Below are 20,005 nucleotides of genomic sequence, written 5' to 3' on the forward strand. Positions count from 1 at the left end.
ACAGAAACTTACAAATTAAAGTAATTCCTGATTCCCTGGAGCTGGGAGAAATATGGGACAACCCAGCTTGTCAGCCCCCTACATAGAGTGAACCCTGTCTACCTGCATCTCACAATGTTTTAGACATTTTGTATTCGGTTCAGGTTTCAGAATCTCCCATTAATTAGTTAAAATGTTCTCATGATTGGACAAATTGTTAATGTAGTGGAGAGTCCACAAATATTTAAACAGTTTCTTTGTTTCCAAGTCCTCATGCAGGAGGGAGAGTGGTGACCAAGTGTATTTTGGGGTCTGCACAGACCAGTCCTTAGGTCAGAGTTTATCAGGCTGTACAAAACTCCAAGATGTCATAAAAAGCTGCCAAAAGATGCCAATTGTCATATAGTTCAATAATTATACACATTTAATATTAAATTAAAAGTTTTTCCATGACAAGTTTCCACATTCAGCACATGAAAAATGGCTTCTCGACTATCAGGAGTTCTATGGTGGTCAACATGGACCTCTTTCTCACGAAAACATGTGAATTCTCTTATGTTTTATAAAACTCAACTAAAACATTTCCCACATTTAGTACATTAAATGACTTCTCCCCTGTGTGAGTTCTTAGATGTTTAACAAGATTTGTTTTCTCGCTAAAACATTTTTCACATTCAGGACATGGAAATGGCTTCTCCCCTGTGTGAGTTCTCTGATGTTGAACAAGAACTGATTTCTGATTAAAACATTTCCCACATTCAGTACACGAAAATGGCTTCTCCCCTGTGTGAATTCTCAGATGTCTTTCAAGACCAGATCTGTCCCGAAAACATTTACCACATTCAGAACATGAAAGCGGGCTCTCCCTGATGTGAGTACTTTGATGGCCATAAATATCTGCTTTTTGTTGAAAACACTTTCCAGATTGAGTACATGAAAATGACAGCTCCCCTGTGCGAGGTCTACAATGTCTAAAAAGACCCGATTCATGCCTAAAACATTTCCCACATTCCGTGCATGAATAAGGCTTCTCTCCTGTGTGAGTTCTATGATGTTTTACGAGACTCGATTTGTCTCGAAAACTTTTCCCACATTCAGAACATGAATATGGCTTCTTCCCTGTGTGAGTACTCTGATGGGCATACAGATGGTGTTTTTCTTTAAAACATTTGCCACATTCAGTACATGAAAATGGCTTCTCCCCCGTGTGACTTTTCTGATGTCGAACACGACCCGATTCATCTCGAAAACCTTTCCCACATTCAGTACATGAAAATGGCTTCTCCCCTGTGTGAATTTTCTGATGTCTAACAAGACTTGATTTGTACCTAAAACTTTTCCCACATTCAGAACATGAACTTCGAGTCTCCCCTGTGTGAGAACTACTATGTCTAAAAAGACCCGATTTATCTCGAAAACGTCTCCCACATTCAGTACAAGAGAAAGGCTTCTCAAATTGTCGACATGAAAACGGCTCCTTATCTCCGTGATTTCCCTCCTCTGTGGAAAGATGTGATTGATCGTCTTCAACTTTACTTTTTTCCCCTAGAAAATATCATCAAGAAATCAAATTTGGAGATTTTCTTTATTTTTAATTTTTTTTTACTAGTTACAAACAAAAGTAAAGTCGCAGGCAGGGGAGGCAATTAGGAGCGGAACGGCCCATAGCAGACTTCTCAATGGGGGCCCCCTATCCCTTCAGAAAATATACGTATTTGTATATACACACATATTTATACACTCTTAAACACCTATATTCACTTATGTGCACAGATTTATGCATGGATGTATACATTTACAATCTTAGGTTTCATTCAAACGATGAATGCCTGCTGTACCATAGGAAGTGCAATGTATAAGGGAAGAATAACCCACAAGATACATGAAAGGCTCTTACCCTCCTCTGTCACTGATGAGGGGATTTCCTCTCCGCTCCTCCTTCCACCACAACTTTCCTGGAAAGATCCAACATGAAGGACCTGAGAAAACAAGGAAATGTCTCCAGAGATTCTCTTATATCCAAGTGATGGACAGAAACCTCCAGAACCAGGAACTAAGGGGAATAATCTCCTGCAGGAGGAGACGGGATCAACAGTCAGAACAGATGGGTCCCAAGGGTAAAATCCCAAAGTTGTGTGATTTGGGGGGGGGGGGGGGGGCTGGATTAAGCAGTAAGGCCAGACGGGCAGGATGTGAAAACTAGGTGGATAAGCATACACTGCATGTGTTATGGCACAATACGTTTAGCAAATTATGGAGAATTTTCTGGGAAGTATAGGAAAGGTATTAGAAGGGAAGACTATCAGTACAGATCGTGGGAAAAAAAACATAAAAAATAAGGCAAAGTTGCTCTAAGAGCATCTCACAGGATCTTGTAAAAGGCCAAAAGTTTGGATGCTTGGAAATGGGAAGTTCCAAAGGGAACCAAGAGGCTGAATTCTTGATGTTTGGATGATGTAAATGGCAAGTAAAAGGTAGAAAGGTTGTAGACGAATTGTCGGAGATCGAGCTATCGACAGCGTCAGACAGAGGAATGTGAGACGTTATCGAGCTTGGAAGCAATAGCAATCTGTGTCAGATGATGGTGTCACCTTGGATGGTAAGATGGTGTCTCCGATCCCTCCTTTGTTATCTTCGCTTGCTCAGACACTTAGTACTATAAGGACTAAGTTTAGGACTTGATGATCATGGGAGGGGGAGTTGGCAAAGAACGTGAGAGTGTGAACACAAGATGCATGAAAGCAACAATGGAAATGTGTGTTCATAATTTAAAGGGTAACCATCATTATGAGCAAAAACACCCCAAAAACCATAATTCTGCTCCAGGTGTCGCTGGGAATTGTTCCTCAAAGTATTTTGCCCCCTCAGACCCCATTTAGTACCTTTTTCGGCCCATAATACCCATTGTATTATAGCTCTATAAAGAACTACAACCAGCAATGTGGAGGGGCAGGACCTGCCTCCTGTGACATCATCACAATGAGACCACAGCTTGTGTAATTTAGACACACCCACACAGGCAAGCATGGAGCTTGTAGCCAAGAGGCTGAATAATATGCATAGGCCTCGTTCACACATTGCATTTAGAAACGCATTACAGAGGAGAGAAGACTGGCTTAATTACATTACTATTAACATTTGAATTTACAAAATGTAAACGCAATGTTAACGCATGTGTTAATGTGTTAGCATATGCAATTTATTAACGTAACATTAACGGTTGCATTTTGTAAATGCTAAAGTTAACAGTAATGTGATTAGGCAAATTTCCTCTCCTCAGCTGTTGTAACGCGTTTCAAAATGCAAAGTAAATGTAACGTGTGAACGCAGACATAAGTGAAGGTTTAGTCAACGACAAGATAAGTTTCATTATTATAACTTTTGCAACCAGAGAAGAGCGACCACCGATACAAGTAATAGGGGGCATGGACCCAATGTACCCCACTAGATCAAATAGATTGTTCCTAAAAAAAAAAAAAAATCACAAATCACCACAAAAAAAGGAAACAAAAACCAAAATGTATAAAGTATAAAATAACACTTTATTAGTGTCAAGGAAAAATTAATCTTGAATGTGTAAGATTTGCTTAACTATAAGGCAATTACTAACATTGTTGAACTATGGGGCAATTAGTATCTATTGAAGCGTCCAGGAGTCTTCTCCACAACTTCTCGCCCCATCCCTGCATCAGGACTTGGAAACAAAGAACTGTTTGAATATTCCTGGACCCTCCCATTAACACTTTGTCCAATCCTGAATGACCCTGTGGACTAATTAATGAATGGGAGGTTCCGAAACTTGAACTAAGCAAAGATCTTATACAAGAATATGAGATACAGGAAATAGCGTCACTCTATGGGGGCGGCTAAGACGAGCCGAGTGTGTTCCATATTTCTACCACCTTCAGGGAATCAGGATTTACTTTAAGTTAAAAGTTTCTGTTATTTTTCTCCCCTTTTAATTTATAACGGTTTTGCCGTGTTATGAGTCATTTTATTTGTCATTTTTTTTATTTTGTAATTCTTTTGTTTTTAATATTTTTTTTTACGCACTGAACACCTTTTTTGTAATTAAAGCCTTTACTTTAATTTTGCTCCCTGTATATTCTGTGAACCCACAGCCTTGTAAAGTGTGGTTAGCTGTGTGACTGCTAGAATTGCTGAGTGTGCGTGTCTAGTGGTGTGACAAGGTGACTGCTAGAGAGCTGAGCGTGCATGTCTAGTGGTGTAACAAGGTGACTGCTAGAGAGCTTAGGGTGCATGTCTAGTGGTGTAACAAGGTGACTGCTAGAGAGCTGAGCGTGCATGTCTAGTGGTGTAACAAGGTGACTGCTAGAGAGCTGAGCGTGCATGTCTAGTGGTGTAACAAGGTGACTGCTAGAGAGCTGAGCGTGCATGTCAAGTGGTGTAACAAGGTGACTGCTAGAGAGCTGAGCGTGCATGTCTAGTGGTGTAACCAGGTGACTGCTAGAGAGCTGAGCGTGCATGTCTAGTGGTGTAACCAGGTGACTGCTAGAGAGCTGAGCGTGCATGTCTAGTGGTGTAACCAGGTGACCGCTAGAGAGCTGAGCGTGCATGTCTAGTGGTGTAACAAGGTGACTGCTAGAGAGCTGAGCGTGCATGTCTAGTGGTGTAACAAGGTGACTGCTAGAGAGCTGAGCTTGCATTTCTAGTGGTGTAACAAGGTGACTGCTAGAGAGCTAAGTGTGCATGTCTAGTGGTGTAACAAGGTGACTGCATGAGAAGCAGCAGTGGAAGTAGAGTGGGATACTTATTGGTCCCAGTATACATGCAATAAGTGGTGGCAATGGATCATATCTGGTGCTGGAGATGTAGGAGGTGTAATTTATGCTCAATTTGTGTTCCAAGTTATAGGGGAGTGCAAGTTTGAGTAGACTAAATTAACCTGTACAGTTGCACCCCAAGTCATGTGACGAGGTGGCGGCGTCCTCGCCATGACAATTAGATCAAATAAAACAAATCCATTTAAAAAGACACAGAAAAAGTCCACGATGGTCAAATAACTAAATATACAGAATAAATAGATGACAGTGACCTGTATAGAGGTATTTACATTACCCAGAGGGTAATAACAGAGGACAAGAGGACACATATACACGTATATACAGACCAAGGGTGGGCACCACCTGACACGCGTTTCGTCAGGGGTCTGTGTGTATGAAAGAAGGCAAAAAACGTGCCATGTGGTGCCCACCCTTGGCCTGTATACACCTGTGTATGAGCCCCCTGTCATCTGTTATTCCTCTGGGTAATGTGAATACTTGTTTGTAAGTAAAGCATTGTTTTGAGGACTGGACCTTCCATACCTATAGGCCTGGTTTTGGTAACAACTTGCTTTTCATAGCGATGGTATTTATTATTTCATGCTGTTACTGGGAAGCGAGATAATATATACAAATGCCATGAAATCGATGAAAAAACGAATTTGCGTCACTTTCTTGTGGGTTTGGTTTTTACAGCTTTCACTGTGCGCCCTGAATGACAGGTCTACTTCATTCTTTGGGTTGTTACGATCACGGGGATACCACATTTATGTAGGTTTAGTAATGTGTTTTTTTTATTTTTTTATCCTTTTTTTTATTGAAGCGAATAATGTACAGAACGCGGGACACGCAGCTCCAAAGTACAAAGCTCAAAAAGTGACAGAAATCATTTAACGGCACTGAAAAAAATACGAGTGAAAATGATCAAACTGCAGATTTGCAGTGATTTCTAACAAGTTTATTTTTATATCAGTTCTAGGAAAAGGGGAGTCATTTTGACCTTTTTATATTTTATTTTATCTTTTTTTTTGCTATTTTTTAGACCTCCAAGGGTACTTGATCCCTTGTGAGCCTGATCACTTCTACCATATAATCCGGTATATGGCAGCTTTGCTAGTGATCTGTAAGAGTGGTGGCGCACGTGGCATTTTGAACCCATTTTTAGGCAGTTTTTAAGCAGTCCGTTAAAAAAACATGCATTTTTTGACAGTTTTTGTCCATACCTTAATTAAGATAATTGGGAAAAACGGTCAAAAACAGATGCGTTTTCAAAAAAAATGCACTGTTTAAATGGCCAAAAAACGGGTTCAAAACGTCACGTGTGCCACCACTCTAAGTGTCTGCCTCTGGACCTCAGGCCTGGGAGTCAAGTCAACTGATCACCGCCCCCGGTGACATCATAGGGGGCGGCAATCAAATCCAATATGGCGGCGCACTTGCAGGTATCCAAGCAACCAAAAACATTATCCTAAAGAGCGGTGATGGTTAACCTAATCAAGGCTGAGTGTCCAAAATGCAACCCAAACCCAACGTACTTAAAACAAAGTGCCAACACAAAAGTGTAACTAGAATAACGAGGTTTTAATTAAGAAAACAAACAGCTCATACGCTACAATCTGTTATATTACAATAAAAACACTATAACAGAGCTCGGAGGTTTGCATACTCTGTGCTTTTGAACAATTACAAGGGAATCGGTCATTATTTTTTATAACGTATCCCAGCAGCCGGATACATATCTCTCCAGGGCCGAAACTCCACCTCACGCTGGCTGCAGTCCGGGTTAGTAAGAACTGATGGAAAACACCTTTAATGTGATTTTTGCTGTTGCATGCACGCTGATAATTTGTCTATTCTTGGCTCATACTTTGTAAGTTTCAGAGCGACGCATGCAGTACTCAGGTCCTCTGTTAATCGGTTTCTGGTGTCCGATTTGATAGAATTCAAAGCTGAAAAGAGCTTCTCACAAGCGGAAGATGATCCAAACAAAGTCAGCAAAGCAATAGCAAGGGCTTTCATGGACTTAAAACGATCCGGCAGAGAATTCCACACTTTGAGGATTTCGTTTTCTGAAGTTCTGTTGCCGTTTCTAACTGTTTTGTCATTTGTCATCCTTTCGATTTTCTCGAGTGTTTCTCGCAGGTCACAGAATTTATTTCTCCAGATCGAGTTTTCTTGAAATTCCAACATCTCCATTTCCAGGTTTCCCAAATCTAACCAGTGTAAGCAAGAGAGAGAAAGTTCTTCAAACTGAGCTTTATCAGGCGAAGTCAGAAAACGCAGGGTTGCCTCCATCTTACGGAACTGTAAAAATCGTTGACTGAAATTCACCTTCGCAGTTCCTACAACGTTAGAAAATTCCTTGCAGACGTCCTGACGTCTTGTGGGATTGTCTGCAAAGGTTGTAGCGTTTTCTAAATGGTCCTTCAGATGTGGAAAATATTTCAGCTGCCCACCTTCAAGGTCCCTTTCAAAGACCTGCAGCTTTCGCTCAAATGTTTTTATATCACAAAACATCCTTTCTGCCATTTTCCCTGCTACGCTTTGTAGTTGTTTGGTCAGTACATTGAAGTGTTGTGTAAAATCGGTAAAAAACATAAGGTTGGTAAGCCAGGCCACATCGGTGAGCTCTGGATAGTCCTGTTCTTTTTCATGCATGAACAGCCTAATTTCCTCCAAGCAGGCTACAAATCGCTCCAGGACCCGTCCTCTGCTCAGCCACCGGACATTACTATACATAAGGAGACAATTATACTGCGCCTGGACCTCCTCAACAAGTGCTTGAAACTGTTGAAAATTCGGCGCACAAGCCACAGTGAAATTCACCATTTTTGTGACGTCTTCGAGGAGATCTTCAAATTTCTCACGGTCTTCGCTGGCAAATAGAGCTTCCTGATGTATTATACAATGGAACTGAATGACTTCATGTTTGGTTTCTTTAACAAACAACGGTATGAAACCACAAGTTGCCCCAACCATAGAAGGCGCCCCGTCACTAGTAACGGAAACCACTTTCTCTGGTCTTATGTCTTGAGACGAAAAAACCTCCATCACTGCGTTGTAAATATCTACTCCTTGTCTTCTTTTAGGCAAAGACACAAGTTTCACCAGCTCTTCTCTCATGACGTCACCAACAGCGTAACGCAAAATAACGGCTAGCCTTGCGTGATTATTAATATCCGTGCTCTCATCCAGGCACATGGAGTAGCAGGCCGCCTGTTGTAGGTCAGTGGTGAGCTGCTGGCTGACGTCACTCGCCATGCGCTGGACTCGATCTTTCACAGTATTTCTACTAAGCGGCATCTCAGAAATACGCTGAATGATTTTATCCTCGTTTGGGAAATCATGAAAGAGGGAATTATTCTTAGACAACATGGCATCTTTGATAATCTCCCCGTCGGAGAGGGGCTTACCATGTTTAGCTATACACAGCGACATGTGAAAACTGGCTGCAGTCAGAGAATTGGTTTTTGAAAGGTCGTTAGAAACAGTAAGATGCTGGGACTGATATTTCCTCAATTGTTCTTCAAGAAACTTTTTTCTTTCCGTTTCATCAAGCTGTACAAGAGTTTTATGGTTAAGGTAGAAGTGGCGGCTGACACTCGATGTGCGACACACAACACTTTTATTACACAGTATACATAAAGCTTTGCCGTTTCGTTGAATCATTCCATAGGACTCTGTCCAGGCCTTTTGGAATGGTCTTCCACTATCTATTTTTGCTGTACTCATTTTTGAAATCTAGAAAAACATTAGAAAAATAAAATGAAGCACACAACACAATTCTAAGTGGCAAACTCTATGATGTTCTTACAGATAAGCCTCCAACAGGCAACAGGGTGGGGTCAGCAGGGTTGTTAGGTCTCCAACTATGCCACGCTGTGAGCTATGCTCTCCTCCAACCTCACCACAACCTCCATGCCACAAGTGAGATTCCCACCTTACCCCAGACAGGCAAGAGAGTGTTCCCAAGACTCCTTGCTGTGAATAAAGCTCACTGCATTCCTTCAATCACTGTGACTATGACAACATAGTATCATGATAGATAATTTTGGAAAAGCGGCATAGCCATAAAGTCCAACCTATAAAATAACAAATGTTTTTTCCCCATAACCCGTGATATTATTGCTCTCCAGAAAGTCATCAAGGCCTCTCTTGAACATGTACATAGAGTCCGCCATAACAACCTACAGCGGCAGAGAGTTCCATAGTCTCACTGCCCGTACATTAAAGAAGCTTTGTCTATGGGTAGAATCACCCCTCCTCTAGGTGTAGATGATGCCCCCTGTCTATGGTGATGATAGAACCTCCTCTCCTCTAGGTGTAGATGATGCCCCCTGTCTATGGTGATGATAGAACCTCCTCTCCACTAGGTGTAGAGGATTCCTCCTGTCTATGGTGATGGTAGAAGCTCCTCTCCTCTAGGTGTAGAGGATTCCCCCTGTCTATGGTGATGGTAGAACCACCTCTCGTCTAGGTGTAGAGGATGTCTCGTCTATGGCGATGGCAGAACCTCTTCTCCTCTAGGTGTAGAGGTTGCCCCCTGTCTATGGTGATGCTAGAAGCTCCTCTAGGTGTAGAGGATGTCCCATGTCTATGGTGATGGTAGAAGCTTGTCTAGGTGTAGAGGATGTCCCCTGTCTATGGTGATGGTAGAAGCTTGTCTAGGTGTAGAGGATGCCCCCTGTCTATGGTGATGGTAGAACCTCCTCTTGTCTAGGTTTAGAGGTTGTTCCCTGTCTATGGTGATGGTAGAACCTCCTCTCCTCTAGGTGTAGAGGATGTCCCCTGTCTATGGTGATGGTAGAAGCTTGTCTAGGTGTAGAGGATGCCCCCTGTCTATGGTGATGGTAGAACCTCCTCTTGTCTAGGTTTAGAGGTTGTTCCCTGTCTATGGTGATGGTAGAAGCTCCTCTCCGCTAGGTGTAGAGGATGTTCCCTGTCTATGGTGATGGTAGAACCTCCTCTCATCTAGGTGTAGAGGATGCCCCCTGTCTATGGTGATGGTAGAACCTCCTCTCCTCTAGGTGTAGAGGATGCCCCCTGTCTATGGTGATGGTAGAACCTCCTCTAAGTGTAGAGGATTCCCCCTGTCTATGGTGATGGTAGAACCTCCTCTCGTCTAGGTGTAGAGGATGTCCCATCTATGGCGATGGCAGAACCTCTTCTCCTCTAGGTGTAGAGGATGTCCCCTGTCTATGGTGATGGTAGAAGCTCCTCTCCGCTAGGTGTAGAGGATGTCCCCTGTCTATGGTGATGGTAGAAGCTCCTCTCTGCTAGGTGTAGAGGATGTCCCCTGTCTATGATGATGGTAGAAGCTCCTCTCCGCTAGGTGTAGAGGATGTCCCCTGTCTATGGTGATGGTAGAAGCTCCTCTAGGTGTAGAGGATGTCCCCTGTCTATGGTGATGGTAGAAGCTCCTCTCCGCTATGTGTAGAGGATGCCCCCTGTCTATGGTGATGGTAGAAGCTCCTCTAGGTGTAGAGAATGCCCCCTGTCTATGGTGATGGTAGAAGCTCCTCTAGGTGTAGAGAATGTCCCCTGTCTATGGTGATGGTATAAGCTCCTCTCCGCTAGGTGTAGAGGATGTCCCCTGTCTATGGTGATGGTAGAAGCTCCTCTCCTCTAGGTGTAGAGGATGCCTTCTGTCTATGGTGATGGTAGAAGCTCCTCTCCTCTAGGTGTAGAGGATGCACCATCTATGGTAGAACCTCCTCTCCTCTAGGTGTAGAGGATGTCCCCTGTCTATGGTGATGGTAGAAGATCCTCTCCTCTAGGTGTAGAAGATGCCCCCTGTCTATGGTGATGGTAGAAGCTTGTCTAGGTGTAGAGGATGCCCCCTGTCTATGGTGATGGTAGAACCTCCTCTCGTCTAGGTTTAGAGGTTGGTCCCTGTCTATGGTGATGGTAGAACCTCCTCTCCTCTAGGTGTAGAGGATGTTCCCTGTCTATGGTGATGGTAGAAGCTCCTCTCCGCTAGGTGTAGAGGATGTCCCCTGTCTATGGTGATGGTAGAAGCTCCTCTCCGCTAGGTGTAGAGGATGTCCCCTGTCTATGGTGATGGTAGAACCTCCTCTCGTCTAGGTGTAGAGGATGTTCCGTCTATGGCGATGGCAGAACCTCTTCTCCTCTAGGTGTAGAGGATGTCCCCTGTCTATGGTGATGGTAGAAGCTCCTCTCCGCTAGGTGTAGAGGATGTCCCCTGTCTATGGTGATGGTAGAAGCTCCTCTAGGTGTAGAGAATGTCCCCTGTCTATGGTGATGGTAGAAGCTCCTCTAGGTGTAGAGAATGTCCCCTGTCTATGGTGATGGTAGAAGCTGCTCTCTGCTAGGTGTAGAGGATGTCCCCTGTCTATGGTGATGGTATAAGCTCCTCTCCGCTAGGTGTAGAGGATGTCCCCTGTCTATGGTGATGGTAGAAGCTCCTCTCCTCTAGGTGTAGAGGATGCCTTCTGTCTATGGTGATGGTAGAAGCTCCTCTCCTCTAGGTGTAGAGGATGCACCATCTATGGTAGAACCTCCTCTCCTCTAGGTGTAGAGGATGCCCCCTGTCTATAGTGATGGTAGAAGCTCCTCTCCTCTAGGTGTAGAAGATGCCCCCTGTCTATGGTGATGGTAGAAGCTCCTCTCCTCTAGGTGTAGAGGATATCCCCTGTCTATGGTGACGGTAGAGCCTCCTCTCCTCTAGGTGTAGAGGATGTCCCCTGTCTATGGTGATGGTAGAACCTCCTCTCCTCTAGGTGTAGAGGACACCCCCTGTCTATGGTGATGGTAGAACCTCCTCTCCTCCAGGTGTAGAGGATGCTCCCTGTCTATGGTGATGGTGGAACCTCCTCTCCTCTAGGTGTGGGGTTGCCCCCTGTCTATGGTGATGGTAGAACCTCCTCTCATCTAGGTGTAGAGGATGCCCCCTGTCTATGGTGATGGTAGAACCTCCTCTCCTCTAGGTGTAGAGGATGTCCCCTGTCTATGGTGATGGTAGGATCTCCTCTCCTCTAGGTGTAGAGGATGCCCCCTGTCTATGGTGATGGTAGAACCTCCTCTCCTCTAGGTCTAGAGGATGCCCCCTGTCTGATTGGTTGCCAGTAGATCTGCTCTTAGACACTTCTGATAAATGTCCCCACTTGTTTTTGCATTCTTTACAAGTAATACACATGTAGAATGGAATTAAACGGATGCGATCAGGCCAAGCTTAGAAGGCAAGTCAAGAGCACCATGTAAATGAAGCCTATAGGTGGAGACTGCTAGTTTAGTGGTGTAAATTATCTCTTCATAAATATCATTTACATATATGTTAAATATTTGGACGTGTACCATTGGTTTGTCACAAATGGCCCCCGTACTAGGTATGTTTTAGCAGCTGTATCTAACTGCTGCCTCCTCACGGCCGAATGCAGAATTACTGCGCATGTGCTGCAACTCTCCATTGGCTTCCATGGGTTCGACAGATACTTTGAGCGCTCCCTGTCCAGGCGCAGCAACTCTGCAGTAACATCTATGGAGCAGCATCTAGTTCCATCGCTCCCATAGATAATATCTAGTAGCAGAGTTTGCTTGGCGACAGTGCACGTGGCCACAGGGACGGCTTTGCGTGTCACCTGTAGTGTGTGTGCCATTGACCCTCCACCCTACTGGAGAAAGTAAGTAGCTCCATTATAACCATTTATAGAGGATTTACAGGAATCTCAGCTCCATCTACCTGATGATCCAGTGGGACATTCTCTTGCACAACAGGGAAATGTAGAGGAATGGGACATCTCTCTGGAACCTGTGGACAATCTCGGGAATCTTCGGGACTGGGACATCTCTCCGGTTCCTCTCCGACATCTTGGGAATCTCCAGGACTGGGACATCTCTCTGGTTCCTCTTTGATATCTGGGAGATCATCAGGACTGGGACATCTCTCTGGTTCCTCTTTAATATCTCGGGAATCTTCAGGACTGGGGAATCTCTCTGGTTCCTCTCTAATATCCCGGGAATCTCCAGGACTGGGACATCTCTCTGGATCCTGTGTAATATCCCGGGAATCTCCAGGACTGGGACATCTCTCTGGTGGATTTCTCTGACTGGATCCATCTATAGGAAATATACACAGTGACTGATACATTGTCTATATGTGATGATGAGATGATGGAGGAGGTGACCTCACACCTGCTCTGTCCTCTATAATCAGGAAGGTCTCCTCTTACCTGGTGATGTGAGGGGCTGGTGGTCCTCCATCATGATGTCCTTGTACTGGTCCTTGTGTCCTTCTATATACTCCCACTCCTCCATGGAGAAATAGACAGCGATGTCCTGACACCTTATAGGAACCTGACACCCACAATGACACAGTCATCACCCAGACCCCTCCCTTGTGTTATTGTACAATGTCCCAGCATTCCCGGCAGCGCTCACCTCTCCGCTCAGCAGCTCAGTGATCCTGGAGGTAAGTTCTAGGATCTTCTGCTCATGTATCAGTGAATGAGGTGGAGGCTCGGTGATGGGGCTCTGGGTCCATCCTCCTGACACACGGGGGGTCACACACTCACCAGACGACTTCTTCACTACTGTGTAATCCTGTGTATGGGGAGACACTGATCACTACATAGATCCTAAGAATCCTTCACCTCTCCAGTCATTTCCCGCTGTTATTCCTAGAGATAAGAGCCGTGTCCTGGGAGACTCTCACCTCTCCGGTTATCAAGGAGATCATCTCCAGGGTGAGCTCCAGGATCTTCTTGCTCTTCTGCTGTTGGTTGTCCATCTCTTCTGGGTCACTGATGGAAAGGATCATCGTCTTATGAAGGACACGTGATCTATAAGGGATCAAAGGGAGAAGATTCATTACGCTGGGAGATCACTGACTGAGGAGGAAACTGCACGGTGTGAACTCAGCCATAAGACTCCACAATTATCACCAGAACCTGTACAATGTGTGTGCTCTTGGAGCATGCTGGGAGTTGTAGTCCCTCCATATAGTGTGTGTGCTCCTGGAGCATGCTGGGGGTTGTAGTTCCTCCATATAGTGTGTGTGCTCCTGGAGCATGCTGGGAGGTGTAGTCCCTCCATATAGTGTGTGTGCTCCTGGAGCATGCTGGGAGCTGTAGTCCCTCCATTTAGTGTGTGTGCTCCTGGAGCATGCTGGGAGGTGTAGTCCCTCCATATAGTGTGTGTGCTCCTGGAGCATGCTGGGAGCTGTAGTCTCTCCTCTGGTCACTTACCTCTTCTCTACTCAGTGCAGGACACTCTCTACCTCACGCACGTCTCCTGCTCACTATCCACTAGTCATGTGACCCTGGAGTGTGATGTCACTGTAGGGGCGGGGCTCCGGCTAACTATCTACTAATCATGTGACCCGGGGAGTGTGATGTCACTGAGGGGCGGGGCCTACGGGAGGACAGGAAGTAGCGGAGGAGAAGAGAAGGTGGAAGGAGCTGTGATGATGTAATGGAGTATTGGATCAGTGCAGGAGGAGGTTCTGCTGAAAGAAGATGAAGCAGTGATGGAGAGTGGGGGGGATGTGTTTGAGGGAAACTGTTCTAGTTGCCCATAGCAATCAATCAGTTCAGCTTTCATTTAAAGCACACCTGTCATCAGGTCTCTGTCACTAGTCCTGTCACTACTACCTGATGGAGCAGCTCACAAGGATCCATCACAGCCTTTATCTAGTCAGTTCATACATTAATTATTGTAAAATTATCTTTTCTTTATTATGTAAATGAGGCTGGTCACATGGTCAGAGGCAATGATGTCACCGCTGAATGAGCCCTTACGGCCAGAACAGAGCCGGATGTACAGAACAGCAAAGACCATTCTGTAGTGTGCATGAGGCCTAAGTCTGATGGTAAATCTCCCTCTGCTGCCTATATCCAGGAGCCCCCTCCACACACTGCCACTGGTTTCTGTACTTCGTAATAATGGAGATCTATGAGCTGTGACTCCATCTCTAGTATGTCCTGGGGAAGGGCTTCAAGTCTGTGACCTGCAGGGTGGCAGAGGACGAGGAGGCTTCACCTCTGACCTTTAAGGGGCCAAACAATATGATAAGTATTTGTAAATGAGCGAGGTGTAGGTGTACTATCTCCAGGACCTAGATCCAGCTGCTGGAATATGCTTTTAGAAACTACACTGCCCAATCAGCCGGCGGAGGAGGTGGCGTAGTCAGAAACTGGCATCACTGATAAATCTGTGCCTGGGTGTTTGCTGCACAGAACAGGCAACACCAAGAGGTAATAGCCACTGTCATTGCTAGAATCAATCGTGTTTATTAAAATATATATCCCACTACTGAACGTCATCGGGACTGTCTCCATGACTTCCTGGAGTCTATTTAAGACTCCAGGTCCTCTCATTGCTTATGATCTGCAACAGTGTGCCAGTGGAACACTATTACAGAGCTAGTGCATAATCCCTGTGTTGCAGTAGCATCATGCATCAAAATTTCTGTACCCAAGGTGGACAGCTCCACCCTGAGGATGCTGCTGCTGCTAGTAGGATTTGCAACATCCCCTAGCCTTTTTTGGGGGCCTTGAGGCAGCCGGGGCGCAGAATACCAGAGTGGCTGACCTTGGACACGCTGTGGTCACGGTGCTTGGTATAGGGACCGCAGCATTTAACATGCCTTCCGGGGGTCTTTCCCCCACGATCGGCACCCCCGTGCCGTTTTCGGGAGCGGAGATCAATGCTATGGCATCTCTGGGGTCCAATCGGGACCCCAGAGATGCCTGAAGGCAGTGCCTTTAAGATGGCGTCTGTGATATCATCTTAAGGCACAGTGTCAGCCTATGCATGTCCATAGGCTGACACTGCTAATACCCTGCAATACAAACAAACCCCACATATATAGTATCACCGTGTCCGTAACAATCCGTTGAATAAAATTAAGTATTGAACCCGTACCATGACGCCGTTGAAAAAAAAAAACTTTAAAAACCCGTCAAAAATTATGATTTTTACCTATTGAATCCGACAAAAAATGCAATAAAAAAACATATGTACTCCAGATTGATACTGTTGCAAAGTACAACATGTCCCACAAAAAAAAAGCCATAAACCAGCTCCGTAGCCAAAAAATTAACAATGTTATGCCACTTGGAAGACGGCGATGCAAAAATGATAGCTTTCCCCCCACATTAGGGTTTTATTTGGCAAATTTAGTAAAACATATAGTAAAAAATATTCATGTCTGGTATCCCTGTAATCGCATAGACCCATAGAATAAAGATAACATGATTATTAGACTAAATGGTGAACACAAAAAAAAAAAAAGTTAATAATCCAGTACAGAATTGATGAACAATAGGGGATACCAACGCCAAAATGGTAACAATGGAAAAAGCATCTCGTCCAGCAAAAGGAATGTTGTCACATGGCCCCAATAACAAAAAAGCGAAAATTTTATAGCCTACAAAAAAGGGCTAATGAGGAAACTAAAATCCTGGCAGCTGCAGGGCACTCCTTCCCTCCTGCACCTCGCTGTGCGCCCATAAAACAAGTCACAGCCACATGTGGGGGGTCTCTGTACTCGGGAGAAATTATAGAACAAATTGTAAGATGGGTTTTCTCTTTTTATCTTTTGGAAATTTTAGGGCTAAATGAACGGTAAACCGACAAAATTTGACCATTCTAAATTTCCCCTCCATTTTGATGTAATTACTATGAAGATCTGAAGGGGTTAACAATCTTCGTAAAAAATGTTTCTGATAGCTTGAGAGGTGCAGATTTGAAAATGGGTTGGTTATATAGGGGGGGTTTTAATGCTAAATATGTAAATTTTCATTTAAAACTGTATTTATCCCCAAAATCGTAAATTCTGAAAATACGGAAAATCGATAATCTATTTGTAAGCCGCGTGACATCAAAATAAATTATCCAGACATTTCAAAAATGATGAAAATGTAAAGTAGACAAATGGGAAGTGTTATTCAGCAATTTATTTAGGTGGTAAATCTATCTGCCTGAAAACGCAATGATTTCGAATTTCGAAAATGGCAAATTTTTCAAAAAATTCATCATTTTTTCTTATTTTTTTGTAAATAAACACAAAACTTATCAGCCAAAATTTACCACTAAAACGAAGTAGAACATGTGAGGAAAAAACAGTCTCAGAATCGCTTTGATAAGTAACAGTGTTCAAAAGTTATAACCATATAAAGCGACACAAGTCAGAATACAAAAAATGGGACTGAGCCTTAAGCTCCAAAATGGGTGCGTCCTTAAAGGGTTAAAGAGAATTGACTATAAGTCTCTAGTACAAAGAGTCCATCCTCTGGGCACAGTCCTTGGTGAAGGAAAAACACAAATATTTACAAAGGATCTCCTCTAGATGTGAAGGACACAGTCTTTTGAAGCAGTAATGGTTGTTCTGCTATCAGCATGGAGGGGTGCTTTCCTAGCACCACTGGGGAGAAGTCTAGCAATGTCTCAGGCTTATGAACAAACGGAGGAGAGTCTCTGGCTTTTTTGGAATAATGGGTGCAGCCCGACTGGGAGAAAAATCCAAAAGAGTCATATATACAAAAGAAGAATGGGCTTCAGCCTGTCAGGGTTTACTCACTGTTGTCACGGGCACGGGTGCCCCTGCAACCCATATCCTGGGTCACAGGCGCACCTGTGTTCCTCCCGTTGCCTCTGGTTCCAGCCTTGAAGGTAACTTACCTCTCCCGGCTCCAGTGGCAGTCTCAGCGGCTCCCACGCCAATAATTGGCTCTGGCTGGCCGCCTTCCCTGATAAATTCTTTGCCCCTTCCTGTGTCCTCTGCCGGAGCTTCGTGCCTAGTGCCTCAGAGAAAGCTTTGTCTCAAGCCCTGCGCTGTTATTGTGATTTCCCGTTGTGACCCCGGTTCCATTCCTCACTACTTTCAGGGTTCAGGGTCAGTGGACCACCGCGGGAGATGGTACTAGCCGACACCTGGAACCAGAGTCTAAATGGCACCTGCTCTTCACCAGAGCCCGCCGCAAAGCGGGATTTTCTTGCTGGTGCAGGTGCAGGTACAGAACCACCAGCACAGGGAAAACAGGGATGCAGGAGCTGGAATGCAGAAACTGGAATGCAAGAACAGGAATGCAGGAACAGGAAGACACAGAAACGTAGGCACTGGGAAGCTTTCTCTTTGGCAATAGCACTCAAAGATCCAGAGGGGCAGGAAGGGAGGTGCTGGATTATAAGGAGGAGGTGTTCAGCCAACGCACCAATCAGGGGTGCGCTGGCCCGTTAAATTTCCAGCAGCCGGCGCAGGCGTCCTAGGAGGCGGAGAAGCACACGCAAGGCAGTCTACTGGGGAGCAGGAGCCAGGAAAGGTCAGTCTGGAGCTGCAACTGGATAGGGAGCACATGGAGGGACACGGGTGCGCCCGTGATCCAAGACAGGGATTGCGGGAGCACCCGTGACATCTACACTCCTCTGTAGCCTGACGTGATCTATTGCTACATACCTGCCGTCCTGACCATCCAATCCTGTGCTGCCCGTCCTGACCTCCTGCATGCTCCAGACTATGATTCTGCTCAACGTCACTGTACCTCACCTTGGCTGCCACCCCAGACAAAATCGCATGTGTGGAACGACCTGGTGGTACCATGCCGCAGGAAGTCCAACCCGCTTTGCAGCGGGCTCCGTTTAAAACCATATACCACTTAGATCCCAGTCCCAGGTGTCAGCTTACATCATCATCTGCAGCAGTCCAGTGGGTCCACTTCTCCTGGAGCCTGACAGTAATATCTGCCCATGGATCCGGCCAAGGTTCCGCTACCTGAACTGGCTGATCTTACCAACATCGTGGTCCAGCAGTTTAAACAGATTGCACAACTGACTGCCACCATGCAGCAATTGATGTCTACTAACCACCAGCATCCAGTACCTCTGGTACCACCTGGTATTACGACTGCAGTGTCAACTCCTGAGTCCAGGCTGCGTGTTTCCTTTCCCTCCAAATATAACAGTGAGGCCTTGTTATACAGGGGCTTCATTACCCAGTGGTCCCTACAAATCAAAGGGATGCCGAGGTGGCTTTTGTGATGATCATTCTTTCTGGGAAAGCCCTGGCATGGGCTACTCCCCTCTGGGGCAGGAACGATCCGGTCACAGCTACTCTCTCCACATTCCTCACTGATTTGCGGTCCGTCTTTGAGGAAACTGCCCGGACATTTTTCCTGTGAGACCGCACTGCTGAACCTGCGTCAAGGTTAGTCTCCGAGCTGGATTGGAATGAGACGGCCTTGCTTGCTACATTTAAAAAAGGACTGTCTGGTCAGATCAAAGATGCCCTGTCTGCACGGGACCTGCAGTCTACGCTGAGTGATCGCATCTCTCTGGCCACTCAGATTGACATACGATTTACTGAGCATGCTGAGGAGCAACGTCTGGAACAACCACAAGTCCGGACCCGACGTTTGCCCCGCCTGGCTGCAGTCTTGCTGCAGAGGAGCCCATGCAAGTGGATAGAGCTTATCTGTCTTCCCACAAGCATTCTAGACAAAGGCAGGAGAACCTCTGTTTTTATTGTGCCAGTCCGAGAGCACTTTCTTGGGACTTGTCCTGTCAGTCCTCCACATCCGGGAGAAGCAGAACGGGAATATTCAGACGTGGAGAAGCTTTGCCTTCACCTTGGGAGAAGCGTCCCTAGGTGAAAGCAAAGCTTCTCCACGTCTGAACATTCCCGTTCTGCTCAGCTCTGGCACAGGTAGCCAGTTCCAGATTTCTGCCTCCTAGGACTCTGGTTTTGCTGGAAACTTCGTGGATGCTGCTCTGGTCTCCTGCCATCATTTCCCTGTGGTCCATCTTGAGAAGCCCTTAGTTATCTCCTCTATCAGTGGCCAAATCCTCCACAATCTGGTCCGGTCCCTCCTGTTGAATCTTCCGTGGTTGCAGCTCCATGCATCGGTGCTTAACTGGAAGATGGGGGAGATTCTTCTTTGGGGACCAGATTGACAGTCTTGCTATATAGTGGTTCCTCATTTAGTACATGTCATGGTCTCATCTGTGGTTTCCAAGCCTCTAGAGAGTCTTCCTGCTTCTTTTCTAAGAAGCAAGCAGAGACTTTGCCACCTGCTGCCGGGCACTTCTCCTCCTTGGGACAGGTGTACCGACTGTCTGTACCTGAAACTGCAGCAATGTCAGCCTACATCTAAGAGAACTTGAAGAGAAGGTTCATATGTAAATCTTCTTCTTCAGCCGGTCCCGGCTTCTTCTTTGTGACCAAAAAAGATGGGTCACTCCGTCCATGTATAGACTATTGCGGTCTTAATAAGGTTACCATTAAAAGG

The 20,005-nt window shown here is 45.4% G+C and overlaps 2 protein-coding genes across 2 annotated transcripts in view; one reads left to right on the forward strand and one right to left on the reverse strand.

The window, feature by feature from the left end:
- Nucleotides 1–14,051, reverse strand: part of LOC140116883 (uncharacterized) — a 38,067-nt gene extending 24,016 nt beyond the window's left edge. The window contains exons 1-4 of the mRNA XM_072133317.1: nt 13,967–14,051; nt 12,463–13,561; nt 1,877–1,958; nt 549–1,524 (exon numbers count right to left, since the gene is read on the reverse strand). Of these exons, the coding sequence (XP_071989418.1) occupies nt 549–1,524; nt 1,877–1,958; nt 12,463–12,870 (1,466 nt within the window). The 5' untranslated portion in view covers nt 12,871–13,561; nt 13,967–14,051. The remainder of the gene's footprint in view (nt 1–548; nt 1,525–1,876; nt 1,959–12,462; nt 13,562–13,966) is intronic.
- Nucleotides 14,052–14,126: 75 nt separating this feature from the next.
- The window catches only part of LOC140119830 (uncharacterized), a 34,501-nt gene continuing 28,622 nt past the window's right edge, over nt 14,127–20,005 (forward strand). Inside the window, exon 1 of the mRNA XM_072139243.1 lies at nt 14,127–14,189. The gene's annotated coding sequence lies outside the window, so the exon portion shown is untranslated. The remainder of the gene's footprint in view (nt 14,190–20,005) is intronic.

The sequence above is a fragment of the Engystomops pustulosus genome, chromosome 2 (genome assembly GCF_040894005.1).
Source record: "Engystomops pustulosus chromosome 2, aEngPut4.maternal, whole genome shotgun sequence".
In the NCBI taxonomy this organism is placed as follows: domain Eukaryota; kingdom Metazoa; phylum Chordata; class Amphibia; order Anura; family Leptodactylidae; genus Engystomops; species Engystomops pustulosus.